Source organism: Nicotiana sylvestris, chromosome 2 (genome assembly GCF_000393655.2).
Source record: "Nicotiana sylvestris chromosome 2, ASM39365v2, whole genome shotgun sequence".
Taxonomy (NCBI): Eukaryota; Viridiplantae; Streptophyta; class Magnoliopsida; order Solanales; family Solanaceae; genus Nicotiana; species Nicotiana sylvestris.
Window position 1 is genome coordinate 17,384,548 of NC_091058.1, and position 24,046 is coordinate 17,408,593.

The following is a 24,046-nucleotide window of genomic DNA, read 5'->3' on the forward strand; positions in this document are numbered from 1 at the left end:
TGTCCGCTCTGGGCCTAGGCCCTCACGAGTTTAAAAAGCGTCACTAGTGTCTAAGGCTTGTTAACTTATATAGTCAGCATCCCTCTTGTGTTTTGCCGACATGGGACTCTGTCTAAAGTCTGGGGTGTTACATGCACCCCTCTTATGGACTCAGCGTCCTCGCTGAGGTTTGCTAGACTCAGCACTGAGGTTTGTCCCGCCTAACCGGGATTTGCCTAAATTCAGTTGAACTCTGACCTACCATCGGCAAGGCTGACACAAGAGTGGCTCTGATCCAAATGTAACAGCCCAGCCCGCTAGTGATATTGTCCGCTCTGGGCCTAAGCCCACATGTTTAAAACGGGTCACTAGGGTCTAAGGGTTGTTAACTTATATACCCAGCATCCCTCTAGTGTTTTGCTGATGTGGTACTCTGTCTAAAGTATGGGGTGTTACATGCATTGTAGTTATGAGCTCCAAATTTTAGTAAATTTCCTAGCTACTTGAAGATCATTGGCTAAAGACAATTTCAGAATTCTGTTGTCACACCCACGTATATCTCTTATTAAGTAATAATGAATTTATTGATATAGCACTAGCACTAAGTGAACACTAAAGAGCTTGTAGTTTAATCAATCTGCCCAAAATTCTCTCTACTTCAAACCATAAACTGACAAGCCGTAATCTCCTTCTTCTATTCATCTTGCACCTGTAATAATTGAAGGAATGCAGCGAGCAGCGGATGTTGCAAATACTGTATGCTGAATGAATATGTCTGGTCATAAACCTGTGAGCTTCTTTTGCTATTACGAAACTCAGTGAAGTTTATCTTTGAAATGTGTTAAGACTTTGATGTAATTGCTTTTCACGGAGGTTGTTATATGGAGTATGCGATGTGAAAACTTATCCTTTGATTGGAAAAAAGGTAGTTAGGGAGCGTGACCTGGAAACCATTACCCCTCTCCCAACCCTCCCCCCCCCCCCCCCAAAAAAAAAAAATTGAAAAAAAGAGGAAAAAGGAAAAGAGTACTATCGATTCTATTTGAGACTATTAGGATGTATGGGAATTGATAAGGTGTGTGTTGCTTGCATTTCTTAGTCCCTTGAAGCAAACTGGATTCAACATAAAAAGGAAGTTGCAAATACAAATTATATAGAAGGTTGTCTCTAGAACTAATCTATCAACAGAATGAAATATGCCAAAATAAAATGAAAATGGCTTTGTATAGTGACACCTCAAGGTTGCTCATACATCATCACGTCCCGATTGTCCCTATAGTTGTACTCTACGCTGCTAAAGGTGGGGTGCTTTGTTCATTCCAGAAGAAGTTATCATGATCGACCAAAGTCTTGACTTTGACCAGTTTATTAAAATTACCCTTGAAATACTTGAGTCCATAAACACGGCCTTCTATGTAGCGGTGATTTCCATTATGATTGACCCCTATGTCAAGGTCTCTATAATTTAAAAATGCGCATCTCGGGGATTTTGAGACAAAAGGAGTCATGTAGTTGTACAATACTCTGGTCTGGTTCAAATGGAAGTTCTCTGCTTCCTTTCCTTCTTCCTCCCAATTTGCTGCATACTGGATTTTAAATATATTTCCTGCTCTGTGGGGAAATGGAGTTTCCCATTCTGGGATCTCATTCATCCTTCCACCGTATGGATTGAATACTAACTCTGTGTCTCCTAATTCAATCATTTTATCGAATATAGATTTCAGTTTATCCTTGGGAATGGGTTTCTGCAAATAGTCTGACTTCCGCTTCAGAAACTTTGCTCCAGGCATTCGGTTGAGCAAAGCATCAGGTGGTGTTCCATTAGGGAAACTTGACCAGAAAAGCTCAGATTCTATCCAACTCATCTCCTTGCAATCCCCAATATGTAAGCCCAATTGTGGAAAATCCCTATCCATGACCGATAGAAGTTTTCTGGAATCTCCTAGAAATAATGCTACAAATGTTGCTGCAATTGTCTTAGTTCCTTTTTGCTTGTCATTAGTAGGTTTTACAGTTAATCTTATAAAGAGATTGTTATCTATATTATCTGCAATGAATTGCCACCTGTAAACGATGTCAATTGCATTTTGTTTAAGGGTCCTCACTACTCGGAAAACAGTAACAATGTCAGGAACTTTTACCAGCTTGATTTTGTAGGCCGTTATCACTCCAAAGCTAGCTCCACCCCCGCCACTAATAGCCCAAAACAGGTCTTCTCCCATTGATTCTCTGTTCAGAATTTGACCGTGAACATCTACTATGTGCGCATCAATCAAATTATCCACTGACAGTCCATATTTTCTCAACAGGTTACCATATCCTCCTCCAGTTATGTGTCCGCCAACACCAACAGTTGGGCAAATTCCAGCTGGGAAGGCGTGGATTTTGCTTTTTTCCCAGATTCTGTAATAAAGTTCGCCCAGAGTTGCACCAGCTTGGACCCAAGCAGTTTCATTATGGATATCTACATCAACAGAACGCAGGTTAGACATGTCAAGGAGAACAAAACTGATGTTGGAAACGTAAGAAATGCCTTCGTAGTCATGCCCTCCACTTCGGATCTTTAGGTGCTTGTCAGTTTTCTTGCTGCAAATGACAGCAACCTGGATATGGGATTCTTGCAAAGGAGTGAAAATAATGTCCGGCTTTAGAGTGGTTGATCTATTGAACCTCTTGTTTCTGATATAGTGTTGTAGCACAGACTTATATGATGAATTGTTTGGAGTGTACACTCTAGACAGTATGTGGTCGGATGGATCTGAATGTTTGGATAAGCACTGAAGAAAACTCTGGTATGATGGATCAGAGGCTGCCAACGGTATATAATAGATGGCAAAAAGAAGAGAAAGAAATGCAAAAAAGGTTAGATAGAGAGAAGTCTCCATATCAGTATCCCTGGTTTCCTTTTATTTTCCTATTTTCCCCTCTATTGGGTTCTGAAAGATAACACGACGAGTTAAACTACTCTGTGCTAACTAGAAAGATAACAGGAGAAGTTGCCAGTGAATTGGCTCTTGGAGATATAAAATAGTTCATCAAGCAGACTACGTGTGCCTAGTTTTCTTCTTCATACTGTTGTGAGCTGGTACTTTTTAGTAGAAAATGATAATTTTTGCCATCTTGCAGTTTGCCGGTACCGAGTGAATATAGATCCTCTCCATATTACTTGACTTGTCTTAAACTAATAGAGTTCTGATTGCAACCTTGATTTGACTTGTATAACTGACAAAATGCATGATTTGCCATATGCCAGGTCTCTGGAAAACTACAAAAGGAAAATGGCAACCTGGAGCTTTGGGTTTTATGATGAATGAAAAATAATGTTATACTACTATTTAACAGGTTGTATATATTTATAGCCTTGTGCCTTTGATACATTACCTAAAGTTGATAGGAACAAGGGAGAGCATTTTGATCATTTGACAAAACATCTATAATATCAAGGAAACATTTTTCTCCTTTTATGTGCAACATCACTTTTTGCAGGAAGACTTTTGAAACACAAGTCATGAGAATATTCTCATAGATTTCATCAAATTCAAGAAGCAATATTCTTAATCTACAAAACAGCAATTCTAACCACTTTGATTCAGGGTGTGCAACATTCTGGCCGGCACACAGTTGCTTGATTACAATTCTTTTGAAGTACCTTTGCATTACATGATCTAATTACTATATTACTTAAATAAAAATAATACTTTCAGAAGCAGTCATATATTGCAAAATAGGAACAACAGTGCCTTCCAAGTGGCAAGTTTTTTTCTCTGGTTTCATTCAAGTTCACAGGTGTTTAATAGAAGAATAACATACGATACAATCGCACAGCTTTGCTCTGCAACATCCAAATCAGGTAGTCACTTGTCCAACATGAACTCGAACAAAAATGCCCCACCATCGCCAGCCGATCTTGGCCAATCCCAAATGGAAGATGAGGAATTAGATACAATTTTGGCAAGAGTTCTAAGATCCAAACTGCTTGCCTTCAAAGGTCTGACCAAAATTCCAGATCTTAGGAGCTACATTGTAAGATGTCAAAGTGACCCCATCACTACTCGTTATCTCAAAAGAAAGTGGCTGATTCTTCAAGTCAGCATTAATATGCCAGTTTTGGCCCCAATTCCTACCCATAGGAAGCCATCCTGTTCTTGAACCCTTAATTTTTGCTGCCACTATATCACCTGCACCTGCAACATTACTTACTAGCACCGACAAAAATATGCCAGCGCCACCCATAGTGAATCGAACTCCACCTTCCTTTCTGCACTTTATTCTGTTCAGGATTAAGAAACGAAAGCATATGGTTAGGTATCCATACAGGAAAGAATCAGCAATGGAATTATAAGAACTACTCGCATTGTCCAATTAAAAAGGGAGATAAACATGTAGATTCATCCGATAAGAAAAAAAGTGAATCTACAGCCTCATTTGGGATTGGATCAGAAGGGGAACATCTTGGGGAAACATTATGGGTAATTTTTAATGTCTGAACGTCAGAAACAGAGCATGCAGTTTGACCTTCAAAGGTCAAGTCCATTGACTACACTGATTATCCTCCTTGATACTGTCCAACATCTTACCCCTAACTAGTTAGGAAAAAAGAGGGGCCGCGAGATGGCCTACTTAGTTCAGAGTACCACTAGACAGAAGAAGCCAAAGTCTTTATATTAAATTTTTGTTGATGAAATCCAAGCTATCAGCCATAGCAGTTTCTCTGCATGATCTCTCTATCTTGGTAACAATCATGAAATGAAAGCTCGATAAACTTCAAGTCAACTCAATTCAATATGCCGAATCAATGTACAGCAAAAGTGGCACTTTAGTTGAGCAACTTCTATGCTAAGAGCTAATGCAAGTACTACAGTGGTCAATATGCTGGCAAATGTAATCCACTAAAATCCTAATATTTGACTACTTATAAGTAGGTTTGATCAAAGGCCCATTAGGCATAACAAAATCTTGTTAAAAGTAAAAACCAAAGTCATCTGGTCCTAAAAGCATAGATTGTTTCCTGAATCGAACCATAATATTTCCTGGAAACCAAAACAATCCAAAAGTTAATTCTTTATAAAAACTAACACAAATATTTTTCAAAACATCTGAAAGTGAATCTAACCACACAACTTACTTTAAATTGTGTTTATCGAAAAATAGTTATCCAAAACTGAACCAAGATCAGATCCATGCATCACCAAACCTTCATTTCCTTCAACACTACCATAGTCTGCTACCATAGTCTATCAAGAAGTCAGCTTAGTAGAGTTTGAGACGCAAGGAGCCTTACTTTCAGATGCAACTTTGGTGTCAACTGGTGCTCCAAATCTTTCTGTTACAAGCATATCAAAACAGGCAGGTAACTAATGAAAAGTCCACTCCTCCCAATTCCTCCCTATATTTTGTTCTTCCTACAGTCTCTACCTACGATTTCAACCTATAAAGGGAGGGATCCATCTAGACTCCTAGTTGCTCTTCTAGAGTATTTAGAGTAGTCAACTACATTTTGGTATCACTATTATCAACAACTCCACCAGATTTTCAAATCTCCTCCATTACCTGATAATTGTTCAACTACATCTTCATCCACATCCTCCCTTTTTTTCCTCCTTCTGGATCATCTCCTTATCATCGTCCGCTTGTAGACTGATAATAACAATTTATAAGTCTTATCCTGATCACAAATCCTTGCATACATGACCAGGAACGAATACATGCACATCCATCTGTATGATTTTACATAAGACTCACAACATTCCAATCGCAGAGGTAAGATAATAGCAACTGTGTCTGTTCATTTATGATTTTTGTTTTATAAGTAAATAGCAAGTGCTCATAGCATAGCTTATCCATTAATCCATCTCCATATTAGGTGTGTTATGATTCTTGTGCCACAGATAGCTCCATCCTATAATGAAGAAAACTAAAACTGATAGTCTGGTAGTCACAGCCACAATCAAGCTTGCTGTAATTTTTGCATAGTTCATAAGAAGCTTTCATACATTACCTAATCGATTTAAACTTTAGATCATCTTCTGCAGATACATTGGTATATGATTTAAACAATGTATACATAAATACACCCTACAATGGATATACCATACCCATATTTAACCATATGCATCGACCACATAGTTTAAAGGAATTGCCTTAAAGAAGCGCCTCCGCATTTAAATCAGGACAACTTTGGCAACAAATAGAAGATACCTACATGAAGCTACACAAATCCATGCTACTTCCACATAAATCAGTGCCAATATCTGTTCATCAATTTTCGAACCACTTCATATAGAAATAGAATGTGCATATCTTGACATTAGGAAAAAAAATTAGCCCATCCTGAAGCATAGAAATTACAACTATGACTAGGTTCCTCATTGCAAGACTTTTAAATATATGTTGGTAATTTTACTTCGGTTCATATAAAACTGACCCCCAAATCCATCACAAAACTGACAAATAATTCATCTTTAGGACCCTCTATGCTTCTCATATGTATATTTTGGCTTTTCCCTTTCATTTTTTTCCATTGCTCAAATGGAATATCTCTATTTCCTTGATTTTTACCACGTCCATGCAGGTTTCGTTCAATTTTTCAGTAAACGGGTAAATCAATCAACAAGTAAACTTCAATCTTAAATTAGTTACGATTCCACTTTGTTAAGGTCCATTTCATTCTAATACTAAATAAGTTACTGTAAATGAGTGTGTGTCTAAACACGCACAGACAAACAATATCGCCAAATTTAACTCTGCCAGTATCAATTCTAGCAGGAATAAACAGTTAGAAAAGGGTGAGCAGATAATGCATGGGTGTTCAGAGGCAGTTGTAATATTCAGGCAGTGATAATTGAACCAGTTGAATATTTAAAAAAAAAAAAAACAATCTAGTAGTGTGACAACACAAACCTGCGATATTGAATGGGCATATTAGAAGCTTTCCAAATAGCAATCTTTTCAAAAGCTTCAATGGGCAGCACAAAATGGGCATTAGGAGGATTACAATGACCACCTCCATCTACCTCAAACCCATAATTGGGAGCACAAAAATTCGTCGCCGTAACAATAATAGAAGTACCAGGAATGCACCAACGTAAGTCCTCCACACACCTCACTTCAAAACAAGCACCACAGATCTGACCTTTATCAAACAACACAGTGCTTAACCCAGCTGTAGCTTTTCCATAACCAGTTCTCTCCAAATCACCGTACCCACACGCGCCACCGACAACGTCACGTGGGTCCGTGGCCGCGTAGTACGTGGCGCGTGCAGGACGCCACTCGGACTGGAAAGTAGAGGGGGAGGAGGAAGAAGAAGAAGGTGACCAGTTATAATGAGATTGGACTAATGGTGTTGCTGAATAGAGTGTAAATGCTACTAATAGTGATAATAGTAGCATAGTTACAAGTACAAGGTTTAATTAACAGAATGTATATGTTTTCACTACTTGCAGAAATAATTTGTTAGCTTCAACTCTTGAATCTGATGATTTTTCAGAGCAAGAAATAAGAGGAAAAGGGAAGGTTTGTCACTTTTTGCAGAGATTTTTATGGAAGTTGCTGGACTTGTTTAAGGTGCACCATGGATGGTCATGTTTCTTGGCTGCTTTTTTGAACTTTACTAATTGGGCTTGTCGGCGCTCCTTTTTCTTTTAAATTAAAAGAGAATGGATATTTTTCAATTGAAAGATACTACCTACATGAATAATGCATCATTGTCATACTATTTTAGCATTATTCGAGCAATTAATGTTATATTATGGTCCATCTATCCCAATTTGTTTCGCATTTTTACTGTTTAGAGTGAAGAATATTTTTTTACAGCAAAATACGTTATCACCCTAAACTTGACATAGATTATTAGTTATAGCTTTAAATTATTCATAGTCTTAATTACCCCTCTCAACTTGGCCTTTTGAGAGCCAGTACCCCTGAACGCTGATGTGACAAAGAGTGTGAATGCACTCGCTTGCCACGTGGATTTTTCTACATATGTTACATCTTTTTTGAAAAATAAAATATATTTTTACCTTTTTAAGTATGTTACTTTTTTAGATAGTTTTTTCCGAATATAATTTATAATAAAATTTGGATAGAACTACATTATTTATGCTAAATTTTTTTATTTAGCTAAAAATAATAATGTTTTAGTTAATCTTTTTTTGAATTTGAACTGAAAATAAAGATTTATACAATTGAAATAAATAGTCAAGGTATCTAAAAAGTTATAAAAATACATACTCATTTTATTTCTTCTAAAAAGAAATAAAATGAGTGTATACATAGAATAAATTATTTCTTGCAATTGTACACTCTTTTTATATATTCTTTTGATGCAATGACTATTTCTGTCAATTGTGTATTTTTACCTTTTTCAGGTAAAATCTGTAAATATATATATTTAGAGCAGCATAATTTAGAGCTATATAAAAAATTATAGCCAAAATTATTAATTTCAAACTATGTATTTTTATAACTTTTTAGATGCCTATTTCAATTATATAAATCTTTATTATCAAGTCAAATTCAAAAAATATTAACTAAAACTTTATTATTTTTAGCCAAATAAAAAAATTTAGCCTAAATAATGTAGTTCTATCCAAGTTTTATTATAAATTGTATTCGAAAAAAAATTATCTAAAAAAGTAACATACTTATAAAGGTAAAAAAATATATTTTATTTTTCAAAAAAATGCCATATATACAGAAAAGTTCACGTGACAGGCGAGTGCACCCACATTCTTTGCCACATCAGTGTCCAGGGGGTACTGGCTCTCAAAAGACCAAATTGAGTGGGGTAATTAAGACCACGAATAGTTTAAGGCTATAACTAATAATTCGTGTGAAGTTTAGGATGATGGTAAGGTATTTTGCCTTTTTTTATTGGTTCGGATTTTTAAATGATTGTAGTACCTTATATTGTGGCCCTCGTACTTAAAACCAACATTGATTAGTTATCTTTATAGTAAAGGTTGATACCTTATTTATTTTAAATAAATACCCTTCTAAAAAATTATATTCCATAGCCGCCTTTTGATTTTTTATAGCCAAATATCTATTTATGGTCACCTCCTACCCTTAAGCCATAAAATAAGCTTTGTATTATTTTTCTCTCTCATATCTCCTCAAATTTCTCCTATCCCTACCCCATATCTATTCTCTCTCTCTCTACTTCCCAATCTCATATCCTCTCCTTCTGGAAATATCTCAACTGTGTTTTAAGATCTATACACTACAAGAAAACACGAAATTAGTACGATTTTAGCTGAAAAGTTTATATCATTATATAATAAGGAAATCGGAAGCAATTTGTCAATGATATATGCATTAACAAAATATTAGAAAGCAGAGTTGATTTTGAGAGTGTAAATTTTAGAGAGTGAATGGAAAGGGCACATTTCTGCAAAACATAGATGGTTTGATTGGAACAGGACTTGTGAAAGACAGAGGCCATTTCATTTATCTGCTTTTGCCAGAAGTATACACATTCTAGGCCTGATAGGAATTATGGTCATCTATCCTTCTAAATTCTACCCTCTTTCTCTGAAATTTCTTGGGGATCAACTTTTCTGTTCTTTATTTTTTCTTTTTTAGAAAAAAAAAACAATATTCTCTCCATCGTCCATCCTAGAAAAAGGAAAAATAATTGGTTGTGGAATATGAGGGTCAATACATCTACTCTCGTACGAAATTAGATATTACAGTAATAACTATTACTGTTATGCCTGATCTCAAATAAGTTGGGCTTAACTAAGGCAACCGGAGGTGACGGCGAGCGAGGACTAGATACTGATGCTGCTTCAACGAGACGACATTAGGGTTGTTCTTGAACAAAGACGATGGAGTTGGGGGCTGAGCAACTTGAATTTTTTGTTAATATATTTCAATGTATCTCGCTGTATTTCATCATATTCATTGTCTTTTTTTCCATTGTATTTCAATGTATCTCGCTGTATTCTTGTCACACCTCCTTTTTTCTACCTACACCCGCAAGAGCACAAAAGAGTTTTTCCAATTAAAGGACAATCAGAACGGGATTTAATTATTAATATTCAGAGTCGCCACTTGAGAGATTAATGGTGTCCCAAGTCACCGGTTGAATCCCGAACCGAGGAAATTTATGACTCTGTTAACAGTCCGCATACCAGAAATCCGAGTAAGAAATTCTGTTAACCCGGGAGAAGGTGATAGGCATTCCCAGGTTCCGTGTTTTTATCACGGTCGCTTAACTGTTGTATTTGATTTTATCTGATTTTAATACATGCTAACTTATGTGCCTTTTATTCGTAAACCGCTTTTATTGTTATTTATTTTAAAAGAATTGCGACGTTGTGAAAACGCGTTTCGATCCATGTCGCAATCAATGCGCCTGTGGTTGTCAACACGTTTTGACTTCGTCGAGATTTGGATTTGGGTCGCATCAATGCACACCCGAGTTTAAGAAGGTACTTTAATTAAAATCGCGCCTAAAGATTCTAACGTATTGTTATTTTTGAGGAAGGTGGTGAAATTCACTAAACAACCTTTCCAAATCTAAACAGTGAGATAATTATGCTATTAATTACTTAAGGATCCTAATTGGTTAAGGTCAGTATTTTGTTGAATTTGAATTTGAACATCCAGGAAGAAATGCTGAGAGAATGGGCTCTGAGCCCATAAGGTCCAAATCATGCCATTGCACATGCTGCAGGCGCAGACTCCTAGAGCTCTAAGCATCGGGCCTAACGCAGGCCAAAATTTTAACTTATTGACAGGCATTTGTACAGCCAGGGATCGAGCCCTTGGGGCACCTTTTGATCTAACTAAATTCTTAAGTTTTAATGCACCTAGGCCCCAATTCAATTTATCACCTAACCAAAAAATCTGGGCTACCTGTTAATACGCCAGACCTAAAAATTGGCCCAGTACGAAGCTGTTGAATGTACAATTCACATTAAACCAAAATTAAAAGCAGTCACGTGTATTGAACTCAAAATTAATTACAACTTTGCAAATTTAACTTCAGCAGACCGTGGAACTTAAGCAAAACTGAAAACTACAATTACATAAACATGAAATGCACAGTCTGAACAGTTTAGATATGGTCTGAATTAATAAAACTTAATCCCAACGAATCAATACATATAGTTGTTTATCAATCAGCTGATTACAGCTATATGCATCCAACGAACACAGATTGACCAAAGTGATTGCATTTCATCCCACATTGCGATTACATCAAGGGATTTTTGAAAATGTACCTGGAAATTGGAATGTAAATAGAGAAGAGGAGATTAGCAGCAGTAACAGTTCAGCAGCTCAGAAACTAAGGTAATATCCCAGTCACAGTTAGTGAAGGAGCATTTCAGTCCACCCAGATTCGATCAATTTAGCAGAAATGAGTTGAAATGCAGGGCAAACTCAATGAATCAACCCAGCACACATTCAGACATATCAACCATTTAAAATCCTAGCTAAATGATTCCCAGTTTTACTTGTTTGAATTTCAAAACCCACTCGACATTAAATCAGGAAAGTGTTGTGACTCCACTAATGGAACTTCATATCTGGACACTGCAGAATATGTTTTGTGGAATTTTTAGGATGAAAGTTCCAGTCCCCCTCTCTCAAGGCACTTTATGCCCCTTTTATAGATGATACAAGAGAGTCAGTCAGATTTTGGGTATTCTTTTTAGTCCCTCCCCTATTTTCAATTTGGTCCCTCTATTCTTAACTTGTTAAACAAGTAAATGCATCACAATTATTAAAATCTACACTTGTACCCCATTCTAGAAGGCCCTAAGGTATTCTTCTACCCATACAATACCTATACTGCCCTTTCATATGCTTTGAAATTACTATTCCTATCAGAACTACCCTTTTCCATACCCAGACTACCCCTGAAGGTTCCTCAAAGTTACTGAACCTACCCTCATTCTTAACAGCTATAACCAATACCCTAATCCAATCTAAAACTAACTAAAATTGATTAATTAGCACTCAGAAATTAATTAATCAAACTGACCAAACCCAATTGTTCAATTATATTAACTCAATCAAACTAAATGAAATCAAACCAAGCTTAAGCTAACATGAACAACATTAAATGAACTGACACTAATTCTTAACCCATAAACTCACAATCATTCGAACAAATATCAACTCAGAACTAATCAACAATTGGAAGAATTATACTAATGCACAAAATAAATCGTAAATTTAACAGAACACTAATGAAACCAAAACGGTAATTAAAACTTCAACCATGCAAGTAAAAAGGAACAGTAGAAACTCACAGAAGCACGAGGAACTCTGGCCAGTCAGAAATGTCTGAATCCTTTCAGATTTTTGACGCGTAACATCCCTAACCATGTGTTCTTACAAGAGAACACATGGTTAAGGATACTACGGTTCGAAATCACAAAGATTTGGTTTAGGGTTTTGGCCAGAAATTTTTAGATCTTAGATTCGAGCCGTTTCACAGAGATTTGAAAGGAAAATAATCATGGATTAGGGTTGAGGGAAGAACGGGGATTATGTGGTGTGATTTTGGGCTGGTTCGGATGAACTTTCGATTTGACCGAAAACTTCAAACGAAGATTCGACGAGCTCCGGCAACATTCGAGAAAAACTAATAACGGGAATGGAAAGAGGGATTCATGGGGGATCTGTGGTGTTAATCTAGGGGTGAACGACGTAGGTTACGTTCACCGCCGGCGAGGGATTTAGGGGCGGCGCAAATTAGGGTTTGAGAGGAGAGGTGGGGTGAGGAAGACGAGGGTCTGGGGTGGGTTTTTGGACCCTTTTAAATCAGGAACCTCGTTAGTTCCGGACCGTTGGATTGATGAGATCCAGCGGTCCTGATTCAGAGACCACGAAACGACCTCGTTTCGTTTAGAAGAGGGGGCGGACCGGGTAAGGATTTGGGCAGGACTGGTTTTGCAATAAAATTAAGGCGTTTGGGCCTGAAAAATTTCTTTTGATTTGGCCCAAACTTGGCCAGCCCTTTGCTTCTCACCTTAATTTCCTTTCTTTTTTTTTATTTTATTTTATCTAATTATTTTCCACTTTGTAATTTTGTAATTATTTTTTCTGATTTTATAGAATTGCAACAATTAAGATAAAGTCCTAATATACTTCAAAACTAAAACTGACTAATGCCTAAAATTGTTTAAAAACTATTTCATGTCAAATTCTTAATAAAAATCATTAAAATGCGAAAGTGAACTAATTTTTGTGATTTTCATGTTTTGTTTTAAAACAAATTAACCCTTAATTGATACTAAAACCTAAATGCAAAAACGCATATTTTTGTACTTTATAAGAACTAACATGCGCAAATAAAATGCAACAATTATCAGAAAATGACACCAAAATGCACAAAAATTGTAAAAAGAAATAAAGAAAAATTATTTTGTTTGGGATTTTGGGAATAATCCTATTTAGGGCAAAAATCGCGTGCTCACAATTCTATGTATTTCTTTGTATTCATTGTCTTTTTTTCATTGTATTTTCAATGTATCCCGTTATATTCTATGTATTTCATTGTATTCAGTGTCTCGCTATATTTCATGAATGTATTCATATGTTTGTTTTTAATTAATATAATTTATGTATTCAGATATATTATATAATTTCTCTGAAGATTGCTATATTTTTGGGGTGTTTTTTGGTTGAGAATCTTTTTTATAACTGGAAATACAAAATTTTTGTGTTATAATTGAGTTTGTTGAGTTATATTAGGAGTCTACTATGTTAATTGATTCACTTTCGTTTAAAAATAGTGTAATCCCCTGTTTCATTTCGTGAATACAGTTGAATACAGTCGAATACAATAATCTGTCCAGCTGTAATCCCATGTTTCACGTCATGAATACAGTCGAATACACTCGAATACAAAAATCTGTCTAGTTTTAATCATCTATTTCACGCCTAGAAATGCTACTGTATTCATGAATACAGTAGCTTAAATACATTGAATACACTCTAAAAAATCTAAAAACATAGCTATAGGAAATAATATAGTAAATGATAGCTACAACTAGCTAATAACCACTAAAACATAGTAATTTCTGAAAGTTCCTCTTCTATTTAAGGCGGAGGAAAAAAATTAAACTACAAATTTTTATTCAAATTCATTGAACTATATGAATTTAAGATTTTGATGTAATGTCTTTTTTCGTGACTTTTCAACAGAGTATAAGTTTAATATTTTCTTTCAGTATGATGTATAAATCAAATTAATTTCTTGATCTTGAACTTCATGTTCAATCAATTATTTTGTAGCATATTAAAAAATGAGATTTTTATATGTCATATAATAAACTATATTACCCTCCATGCTTAACTTTTAATATAATTACCTTTTATATACCTAATTACCATTTATGTACATTTTAGGGATTTTAATGGTATTAATTAGTCTCCTAATTTAACTCAACCGTATATTCCCACTCCCTCTAAGTTTCTCTCTCCAAATCCCCACCCCTTCACTCACGTATCAAACCACACCCCACGATTTCCTCTTCAATCACTCACTATTTCCTCCTCTAAAACCAACGAAAATCTGTAACCCCTCCATTGACGCCTATTCTCAAGTTCTTTCTTCTAAAATCAATCAAAATTTCTATTGTTTTTCAAAGTTTATTCACCTATTAACGACCAACTTCAAAGATTTTTAATGAAGAAAAATAGAGCTTCAAAAAAAGCCTTATAAAAGTTAAAAAAGCAGATGTTCCTTCTTTCGATTTGGGTGTTTTATCACCACATTCATCAAAAAAGCATGAAAAATCTGCTCATGCAAATGAAGAGAAGAAGCATAGTCTTTCCCCACGTCAAGCTAGGGCAGAAGCTAGAACTAAACAAAAACATGATTTTGATGCTGGTGAATCTTCGAGGCAAATCAATTCAGCGAAAAGGAAAGGCAAAGTGATAGATTTTGCTGATGATTTTGTAGAAGATGAAGCTGTCATTAAACCTGCAAAGAAAGTTAAAGTGTCTCCTACTGTAAAAGCTCCAAAAAAAAGCTCCTACTGTAAAATCTTCTAAAAATATTTAACAACATTCATTGGTGAAGGTAAGAATTTAGTAATTTCAACAATAGTTTTTTTGTTTGTTTTAATTCTTAAAAGGCTCCATAATCTGTGTTTTTTGTGGTTTGTAGATAATTTGTCTACATTGTGAAGATTAGTTGTAGTTTAATGAATCTGTTTAAACTTGTAGATATATTGTTAAAAAATTGTAGTTATATTCTTTTTGCTTTTAACTGTATTATGTAGTTGTAGATATATTATAGATATATTGTATGACAAATGTAGATATGTTATTTTTTAGATTGGGGCAGTGTATTAATAAGATATTATTTATTTTTTCTGCAGAATCGATATTTTTTGCACCTCATAATGTTGATTATGGGGTCCTTAGGTTTCAGAAATTATTTGACCCCAGTGTTCCTAGCTAAATTAAAGAGTTATTATCCCCAAATGGTTTAAAGATTTTCAAGAAGATATGTTTTGGTTATTTGTTGTCAATTCCCAAAATTTGTATGCAAAACTAAGCTATCCATCTTCTAATGAAGTATGAATTGAATGCATCTGGTGCTTCCTATTTTTCAACTGAGTTAAAGGGTCAGAGGTTGAATTTTGGCTTGAGAGAGTTTGCGTTAATAACCGTTCTTAGATATTTTACCGAAGTGACAGACTTTGGTTACACTCCGGATTATGACAGTAAGATAATGAGGAGTTATTTTCCAAATAAGGAAAAAGTGGAGAAGTCATACCTAAAACAGATTGTAACCAACAAAAGCTGGGTAAATGATGAGGACACAGTCAAGTTATGTATTCTGTATCTCATAGAATTCTTCATCTGTCCTTCAGACAAAGACAATGTTAGGTTGGTAGATCATTTTAGGTTTTATTTGGTGGACTCCGGACAGTATGCGACATACGCATGGGGTATTGAGTCTTACAAACAGTTGATTGAATCAGTTAGGCACAGGCTCAATCCTTTTGTTCATTCTGATTTCATTCGAGGATTCGCACTAGCTATGCAAGCATGGTTGTATGAGTGTTGCTCTACCGTCAACACTGATATAGCTATAAGAGTTGCTAATTCAATCTCTCGCATACTTAACTGGTCAGCTAGTAAGGACAAGATATGGTTAGCTGCAATTGAAGATAAAATGATCAAACCTGAATGGATCAAGGTAAATGGTTTTTATTTATGAATATACAATTTAATACAAATTATCTACAATTTGTATACATATTCTGTTTAGTCAAGCTAATTTGTTTTTTTTCATTCAGTTCACCAACATAACTGAAGCATTTGAAGAGCTTTCTATGATGTCTTTGCCTGATAAAGTTGAGTACATACTTGAAGAAGTTGAACACAATTCTGAGGATCTGAAAGTTGATGCTCCTCCATTGGAACCCAAAGAGTCAATTGAAAAAGAGGACAAAAAGTCTATTCTTAAACAAATTAGAAAATTAAAAAAAGGTCTTGAGAAGGTAACATGTATACATAAAATTGCATATGTTCTTTAATATATGTTAAGCCATATTTTGAAGCTAACTCTCTATATTTTTAATATGTAGGTTGATTCAGATCATGCATCTTTCAGGAAAGATGTCTTTGAAGAACTAGGTAGCCTTCGAGCGCTACTAAATGACTCAATCAAGTCTGTTTTGCAGGTGATAAATAGTCGAAAAGAAAACATTGATGCCAAGGTAATATTTATTAGTTTATTCATTTAACAAAACTATTTCTGTCACCTCTAAATTATATTGTTATTCATAAAATAGATATCCTAACTAATATAAAATTTTAGTTTGCTGGGAGTTCTACAAAAAAGGCTGATCACCCAAAAGAAAAGAACAATCAATAATTTCAGTGCACTAGTGGAGAACCAGTGCATGTCAGCAGCAGCAAAACAAGTATATACAAAAATACATATATTTTATCTACCTAATTAACTACAAGTTTTCTACATCATATATACAACATATCTACAAAATATCTTCAAATTATCTACAATATATTTACAACATATCTACAATATACATACAATTAAATACAGTATATTTACACATATCTACAGATTTATGTAGATCTCTATAATATACCTAAATATCTCCTAAAGTTGTCAAGCAACTACTATCCATTATAATTCAAATACTTTAATGAAAAAACAGTGCATGTGAATAACATGGAAAATAATGAGAATCTTCCAGCACGTGTTGATTTATATTCTCATTTTGAAGGTGCAGTTGATGAAGAAAATGCAGGTATGAAATTGTATTCAGAAATTTTTTCTTTTTGTTTCAATTTTTTTACTATTCTATTAAGCTAGATATACTAAAGGTAATAGTGAGGGAAGATATGCATGCACAATCTCCAATTCACAGAGTCACAGTAACAATTCAAGGAGAGCAGAAGAATGAGGAAGATGTTAATGTAGGTGAAGAAGCCGAGTATGTAAATGTAGATGATTCAGACGACTCCAGAGGTGAGAAGAAGGAGGTTACACTTGATGATTTTGAGCTGCCAGATAACTTCTCCCAGTTGGTTAAGTTCGGCGAGCATAACCAAGATGAAACAATACTTGTGCATCAAGGTAGAACAAGGCAGCCTGGAAAGCATGTCCGATCACCATTTCTCCCTTTATACAGTTCTGGTGGCAGCACTTCGGTTGGACCTCCAATTTTTCACCTGAAGCACCCATTTACTAGTGTTATTTGTCAAGATGTTGATCCTGAGTTGTTGGAAGAATTCAATAAGTGGTTATACTTTGGTACCGACATAGCTTCAAAGAGGTTAATTTTCACAATTTGACTCTTTGATTCCAGTATTCATCTTTTAGATATCTACTTCATTCAATAAATTTATTTTAATTTCTATTTGTTTAAATAGGAGGAAGGCACTGTATTCTATAAAGGATAACCAAATTAAGCCATGGTTTGATCTTGGAGTGGAAAAGGTTGATAAGAAGGAGTGATTCTATAATATGGCACACCCCGGACAAGTCCTCAACCACTAGGTAAACTCATACTCAAAATATGTATTTTGTTGAATTTGTATCTATAACACTATTATAGTGCCATCTCCAGTATAGTAGTTATTGTGTAGATATATTGGAGATATTCTATATAAATTCTTAACAACAAACTGAATTGTAGGTATATTATAGATATTTTATAGATAATTTGTATTAATGCCTAATATCAAACGGAATTGTACTTAGTTTGTATATATATATTGTACATAATTTGTAATAATGATTAAAAACAAATAAAATTGTAGTTTTTCTGTGGATATTCTGTAGATAATTTATAATACTGATTTAAAACAAAATGTAATTGTAGTTATTTTGTAGATTTTTTATAGATAATTACCAAGAGGAATAAATTAAATGCAATCTATTTTTGTTGCAGCACATTGATGTTATAATGTACTACTTGAGGAAAAGAAGAAAGTATGGCCCTCATAACAAGATAAGGTTTACTACCACTGATTGTACGTTCAAGACTAGAATTGAACAAATTTATAATAAGTTCATTAATTCTCCTCAAGGAAAGAAGTTTGATGTTGTCAAATCCCAGGACGTCATAGCAGAATACATATTGGGTTATAGATTACTCGCAAATGTTGCATGAGATCAAGTTGATTATGTGATCATGTCCGTCAACATTGTAAAAAAATTCAACTGGGTATTGGTTGTTTTTGACATTGCCGATAGGGTTCTTTATGTGTATGATTCTATGATCTCTTCACATAATCACTCTATTGTTGAATCTTAGTCACCAAGTTTCTTGTTATGATCCCCCTTTATTTGTCATGTACCAGTTTTTATGGCAAGCGTTCAGACATCAACTTCAAGAACATAAAGGCATACATTTAAAAAGATGTTACCGACCCTATTGGCATTCAGTGGATCGTCGGAGACATACCACAGCAAAAAGAAGGATCACTGTATGAAAATCTTATTTCTTTCTATCTATTTAACATTTTTTTGTTCATTGTTTGCTAAATATTGACACATTTTTATTTTTGTAGCGACTGTGGTGTATATGTTGCTGCCTTTGTAGAGTATATCAATATTGGAGACCTATCAGTCCTTGCGGATAACCTTTCTGCTATTGATCAATATCGTAGATGCTATGGAGCGCTACTATGGGACTACGCTAGGAAGAAGCAAGAGAATGGTGTAATTAGTGAAAGTGAGGTGACTGGCAGATTAGCAAGAAAAAAAGGTGCACCAGTTGTGAACGAGAAAACACAAGTCTTGAGAAAGAAGAATTAGTTGTAATTTTTTATATGGAACATGTAGTTAAATTATTTAGTTGCAGGTAGTTTTGTAGAAAGATAGTAGACAAGTTTATGAACAAGATTGTTGAAGTTTAATTGTAGCAGATTTTTGCTATAATTATTTTACCCTTTATTTTTTTTATTTTATCCAATATACTAGTTTGATCAATGAGGAAACATTCTGTTATTTTTATATTCACTTGTTGAAAGTAAACAGTACTTGATCTAATTATTGTTAATGGTTAACTCCTTTTCAACTTAATTATTATGTAGTTACTCTGTCAACTCCAAATTATATAGTTATTTTGTAGATAAATTGTAGGGATCAGTAACAACTATCGATGGGTGTGTGACGACCTGGCCAGTCGTCTCATGAGTTACCGCTCCATTTCCCCCATTTCTGCTTCTTATTGCTTTGTATAATGGTTCCATATGTGATTGGGTTGATTGGTTAGGGTTCGAAAAGGATTTGGTAAGGTTTGAGACACTTAGTCTCTCTTGAGGTAGGTTAAGTGGGAAAAGTCAACCGGATATTGACTTATGTGTTAGAGGGCTCGGATGTGAGTTCTGATGGTTCAGTTAGCTTAGGGAGGTAATTTTGGACTTAGGAGCGTGATCGGAATGAGTTTTAGAGGTCCAGAGTAGATTTAGGTTTGAATTGGAGAAAGTGAATTTTTGGCGATTTTAGGTTGGTAGGTGAGATTTTGATATAGGGGTCGTAATGGAATTTCGAGAGTTACAGTAGTTCCTTGTGTCGTTTGGGATGTGTGTGCAAAATTTTAGGTCATTCGGACGTAGTTTGGTTGAGTTTTTGATCAAAAGCGGAATTCGGAAGATTTTGAAAACTTAGGCTTCAATCCGATGTGTTTTGGTTGATTTGATGTTGTTTGAGGGGTTTTGAAGATTGGTACAAGTTTGAATAAGGTTTTGGGAAATGTTAGTGCCTTTGGTTGAGGTCTTGGGGGCCTCGGGTGAGTTTCAGTTGGTCAATCGGACCATTTTATGAAAGGTGGAATTGCAGAAATCTGTTGCTCAATGTTGCAGACAAATGACCTTCGCGTTCGCGAAGGGCTGGGAAGTGATTCATCACGTTCGCGAGGTAAGCTCTGCGTTCACATAGATTGGCCAGCTGAGTTTGAGGTGTTCTATTCATCGCGTTCGCGGGTGAGGGACGCATTCGTGAAGAGTCAGGTTGTGGAACCATCGCATTCGCGAGTGGCATGACGCGATCGCGAAAGAGGAATTTTGGTCAAAGGTGATTTGTGCTTCGCGAACGCGAGGCTTTGACCGTGTTTGCGAAGAAGGATTTCAAGCCTGGGCAGAATATTTAAATACTCGTCTTGTCCGCGATTTTGGGATTTATTTCTTCCATTGCTGATCGTTTTTGGAGCTTTTTGAAGGGGATTGAAGAAAGATTCAAGGGGAATCACTTGGAGGTAAGAATTTTGGACTTAAAACTCGATTCTATTGTGAAATCTATCTAATAAATCATGGAATCTAAGCCAAAAATTGAGGGATTAGGGCTTGAGATTCAGAGACTTTAAAGTGAGAATTTGAGGGGTCATTTGGACTCCGATTTCAGTATTCTCGGTATGTATGGACTCGTGGGGAGATAAGAAATCTATTGAAGTAAAAATTATCGAATTCTAAGACATGGGCCCGGGGATCGGGTTTGATTATTTCGGGATTTATGTTGTAAATTGATTGTTTTCGCTTGGACTTCGTTCCCTTAGCATATTTTGATGTCCTCGTTCTGATTTTGGATAGATACGACATGAGTGGAGGCCAATTGGAGGGGCAAAGGCGTCACGAGCTAGAGATTTGACCGGATTGAGGTGAATAATGATTGTAAATGATGTTCTGAGGGTATGAAACCCCGGATTGCACATCGTTCTGCTATATTGAAGTCACGCACATGCTAGATAACGAGCGTGGGGTCGTGCACTATTGGGGATTGTGACTTAGTCCGTCCCGAATGACTATTTTACTACGTATTTGACTGAAATTTATTTGCTATCATCATTAATTGGGTTGAATGCCATATTTGGGCTGAATGCTAACTATTTAAACCCTTAGAGGACTTTTATTAATATTTCCTCACTGTTTTGACTTTATAACTGAACTCAGTCATGTTATATTTTACTATTTTCGTACTGAGCCATGTTTACTTTGTTTTAACACTTAAATGATCTTTTAAATGATATTTTGGGCTGAGAATCATGTTTTACTATCACCCGAGTGTCTTGTGAGGATTTTGACTAAGTAAGGCCGAGGGACTATGTTGTGAGGAAACATTTGATATTGATTATGAGGCCGAGGGCCTGAGATATGTACACCACGAGGTGGCTTGATTGATATGAGGCTGTGAGCCTAGTGATGATGCCATGAGATAGCTTGATATTGCGCTGGGGCCGTAAGGGGCCCCTCCAGGAGTCTACACACCCCTAGTAAGCGTGGGTACCCATTGTGATGTGAGATATAGCCCGAGGGGCTGGTATTGTTCTGAGATATTGCCCGAGGGGCAGATTTGTGGATATTGTGCCCGAGGGGCGAACCTTTATGTGTTTATTTTCCTTAATTGCCTGTCATTTATCTGCTTAAATTGTTGACAAAGGTTTTTGTGAAGTTTAATTTGAGTTAAATGGCTTTCACATATCTTTTACAGATTTTACTACTTCATTATAGTCTACAAATGTGTTTTACGTGATTTCCTACTTTCAGTCTTTATTTATGATTATTACTCACTGAGTTGGAGTACTCACTTTACTCCCTGCACCCCGTCTGCAGATTCAGGCGCATCTGGTCCTGCTCCCGAGTGCTGATCATTTCCAACTCAGGCGGATCCGAGGAGTCTCTAGGTAGTTGTCAGTGTTCGTAGCCCAGAGCTCTTCCCTATCTTATTTCTTCATGTTTTTAGTTTTTATATTAAACTCTGTAGTTTTCTTTGAGTATTCCGATTTAGTTTAGATGCTCATGACTAGTGACACCCCGGTATCGGGTTGTGTTGGGTTGTATTCAGCATATTATACTATCATCTTCTTAAACCTTGGATTATTTTATCATGCTTTAGACTATTTCTTACTGTTTAACTGTTAAATACTGAAACGGGAAGTGTCGGCTAGCCTTGTCTTTACGAGAGGTGTCATCACGACCAGGTCCGGGTTTAGGGTCGTGACAAGTTGGTATCAGAGCCTAGATTACATAGGTCTCACAAGTCATGAGCATGTTTAGTAGAGTCTCGCGGATCGGTACGAAAACGTTTGTATTTATCCTCGAGAGGCTGCAGAACCTTTAGGAAAACTTCATATTCTTGAAATTCTTGTCATGCGAATTTGTTGATCTGAGTACTAAACTTCTGTTATTCTATTCTCTAACAAATGGTGAGGACACGCACTACTGGTCAGGATAGACGACCACCAGTACCACCAGCTGTGGCCACTAGAGGCCGATGACGCGGTCGTGGTCGTGGTAGGGGTAGAGGTGTGGCCCGTACAGCAGCTAGGGCAGTACCTGCAGATCCACCAGCCGCCCCAATTCAAGATCGGGTCCCAGTTATGGATGCTCCAGCAACACTAGCTCAGGCACCAGCTGTGCCCATTATGATTCCGGGTCTTTAGGATGCCTTGGCTCAGATCCTATCAGTTTGCACTGGCCTAGCTCAGGTGGTCTCAGCTACTACAGCTGCAACTACTTCCTAGGCTGGGGGAGGCAATCAGACTCCCGCCGCTTGCATACCTGAGCAGGTCGTGCAGGGACTTCAGATGCTGGGGGCACATCCAGCCCAGCCAGTTGCATCTGCTCAGGACTATATAGTTCATGTCATGTCAGAGGACGAGCAGCGTAGGTTGGAGAGGTTTGGTAGACTTCAGCCTCCGACCTTTATTGGTGCAGAGGGCGAGGATCCCCAGGGCTTCTTGGATAAGTGTCAGAGAATTATTTGTACAGCGGGTATTCTGGAGACCTGCGGGGTCGCTTTCACTACTTATCACTTTTCTGGAGCTGCCTTCACTTGGTGGGAGGCTTTTGAGAGGTGTAGGCATGTTGGTGCAACACCCCTTACCTAGCAGCAGTTCTCTGTTCTCTTTCTGGAGAAGTATGTGCCGTAGTCTCGTAGAGAGGAGCTGCGTAGGGAGTTTGAGTGGTTGCGTTATGGAGAGATGACTATGACGCAGTATAAGATGAGGTTCTTCGAGTTAGCTCGTCATGCTATTTGGTTGGTTCCGACAGATAGAGAGAGGATTTTGAGGTTTATTGATGGCCTCACTTATCAGCTTCGTATTCTCATGACCAGGGAGAGGGTGACTGGTGCTACTTTCAAGGAGGTTGTGGATATTGCTCGTGAGATTGAGTCTGTTCGTCGCTAGGAGCGAGAGGAGAGGGAGGCCAAGAGGCATCGAGGATCTGGTAGTTGCAGTGGTACTCCTTCGAGAGGTCAGTTTCAGTACGGTAGAGGTCGTCCATTCAGGCTTGCTCAGCCAGTTCGCCCAGGTTATTGTAGGGCGTCAGCGAGTCATGGTTCTCACAGTTCTCATCAGGGCCAGTCATCACTTAGTGCCCTTCCAGCTCAGAGTTCGTCCCGTGCTCCATCAGTTCAAGGCTCTTCTATGCCAGGTGTATCTACTAGTCACTCACCTACAATTACATTACAAACAAAAAACAATTCATATACGGTTAAATAAAAAATATCTACAAAATATCTACATTGTCTTTTAATAATTTATTTTGATGCAATAAATGATCAGATCTTACTCTAAGCTTGTGCGACAATGTTGTGTTGTCATCCAACTCTTTG

The 24,046-nt window shown here is 36.5% G+C and overlaps 2 protein-coding genes across 2 annotated transcripts; both read right to left on the bottom strand.

The window, feature by feature from the left end:
• Positions 1 to 1,265: 1,265 nt before the first annotated feature.
• Positions 1,266 to 2,864, bottom strand: LOC104212515 (berberine bridge enzyme-like 21). The gene has a single exon (XM_009761804.2). The coding sequence runs from the start codon at positions 2,862 to 2,864 to the stop codon at positions 1,266 to 1,268; it is 1,599 nt and encodes a 532-aa protein (XP_009760106.1).
• A 613-nt stretch (positions 2,865 to 3,477) lies between these two features.
• LOC104212517 (expansin-A13-like) lies at positions 3,478 to 7,676 on the bottom strand. Its single transcript, XM_009761806.2, has 2 exons — positions 6,880 to 7,676; positions 3,478 to 4,249 (listed from the first exon to the last, which is right to left on the bottom strand). Exons 1-2 carry the CDS (start codon positions 7,368 to 7,370, stop codon positions 3,940 to 3,942), a joined length of 801 nt encoding a protein of 266 aa, XP_009760108.1. The 5' UTR covers positions 7,371 to 7,676; the 3' UTR covers positions 3,478 to 3,939.
• Between the last annotated feature and the right edge of the window lie 16,370 nt (positions 7,677 to 24,046).

Excerpts from the sequence above, each read along its gene's own strand:
- LOC104212517 (XM_009761806.2), bottom strand. The coding sequence starts at position 7,370 with ATGCTACTATTATCACTATTAGTAGCATTTACACTCTATTCAGCAACA. Across the intron at positions 4,250-6,879 it reads ATGCCCATTCAATATCGCAG|AATAAAGTGCAGAAAGGAAG; the intron begins GTTTGTGTTGTC and ends AATCCTGAACAG.
- LOC104212515 (XM_009761804.2), bottom strand. The coding sequence starts at position 2,864 with ATGGAGACTTCTCTCTATCTAACCTTTTTTGCATTTCTTTCTCTTCTT.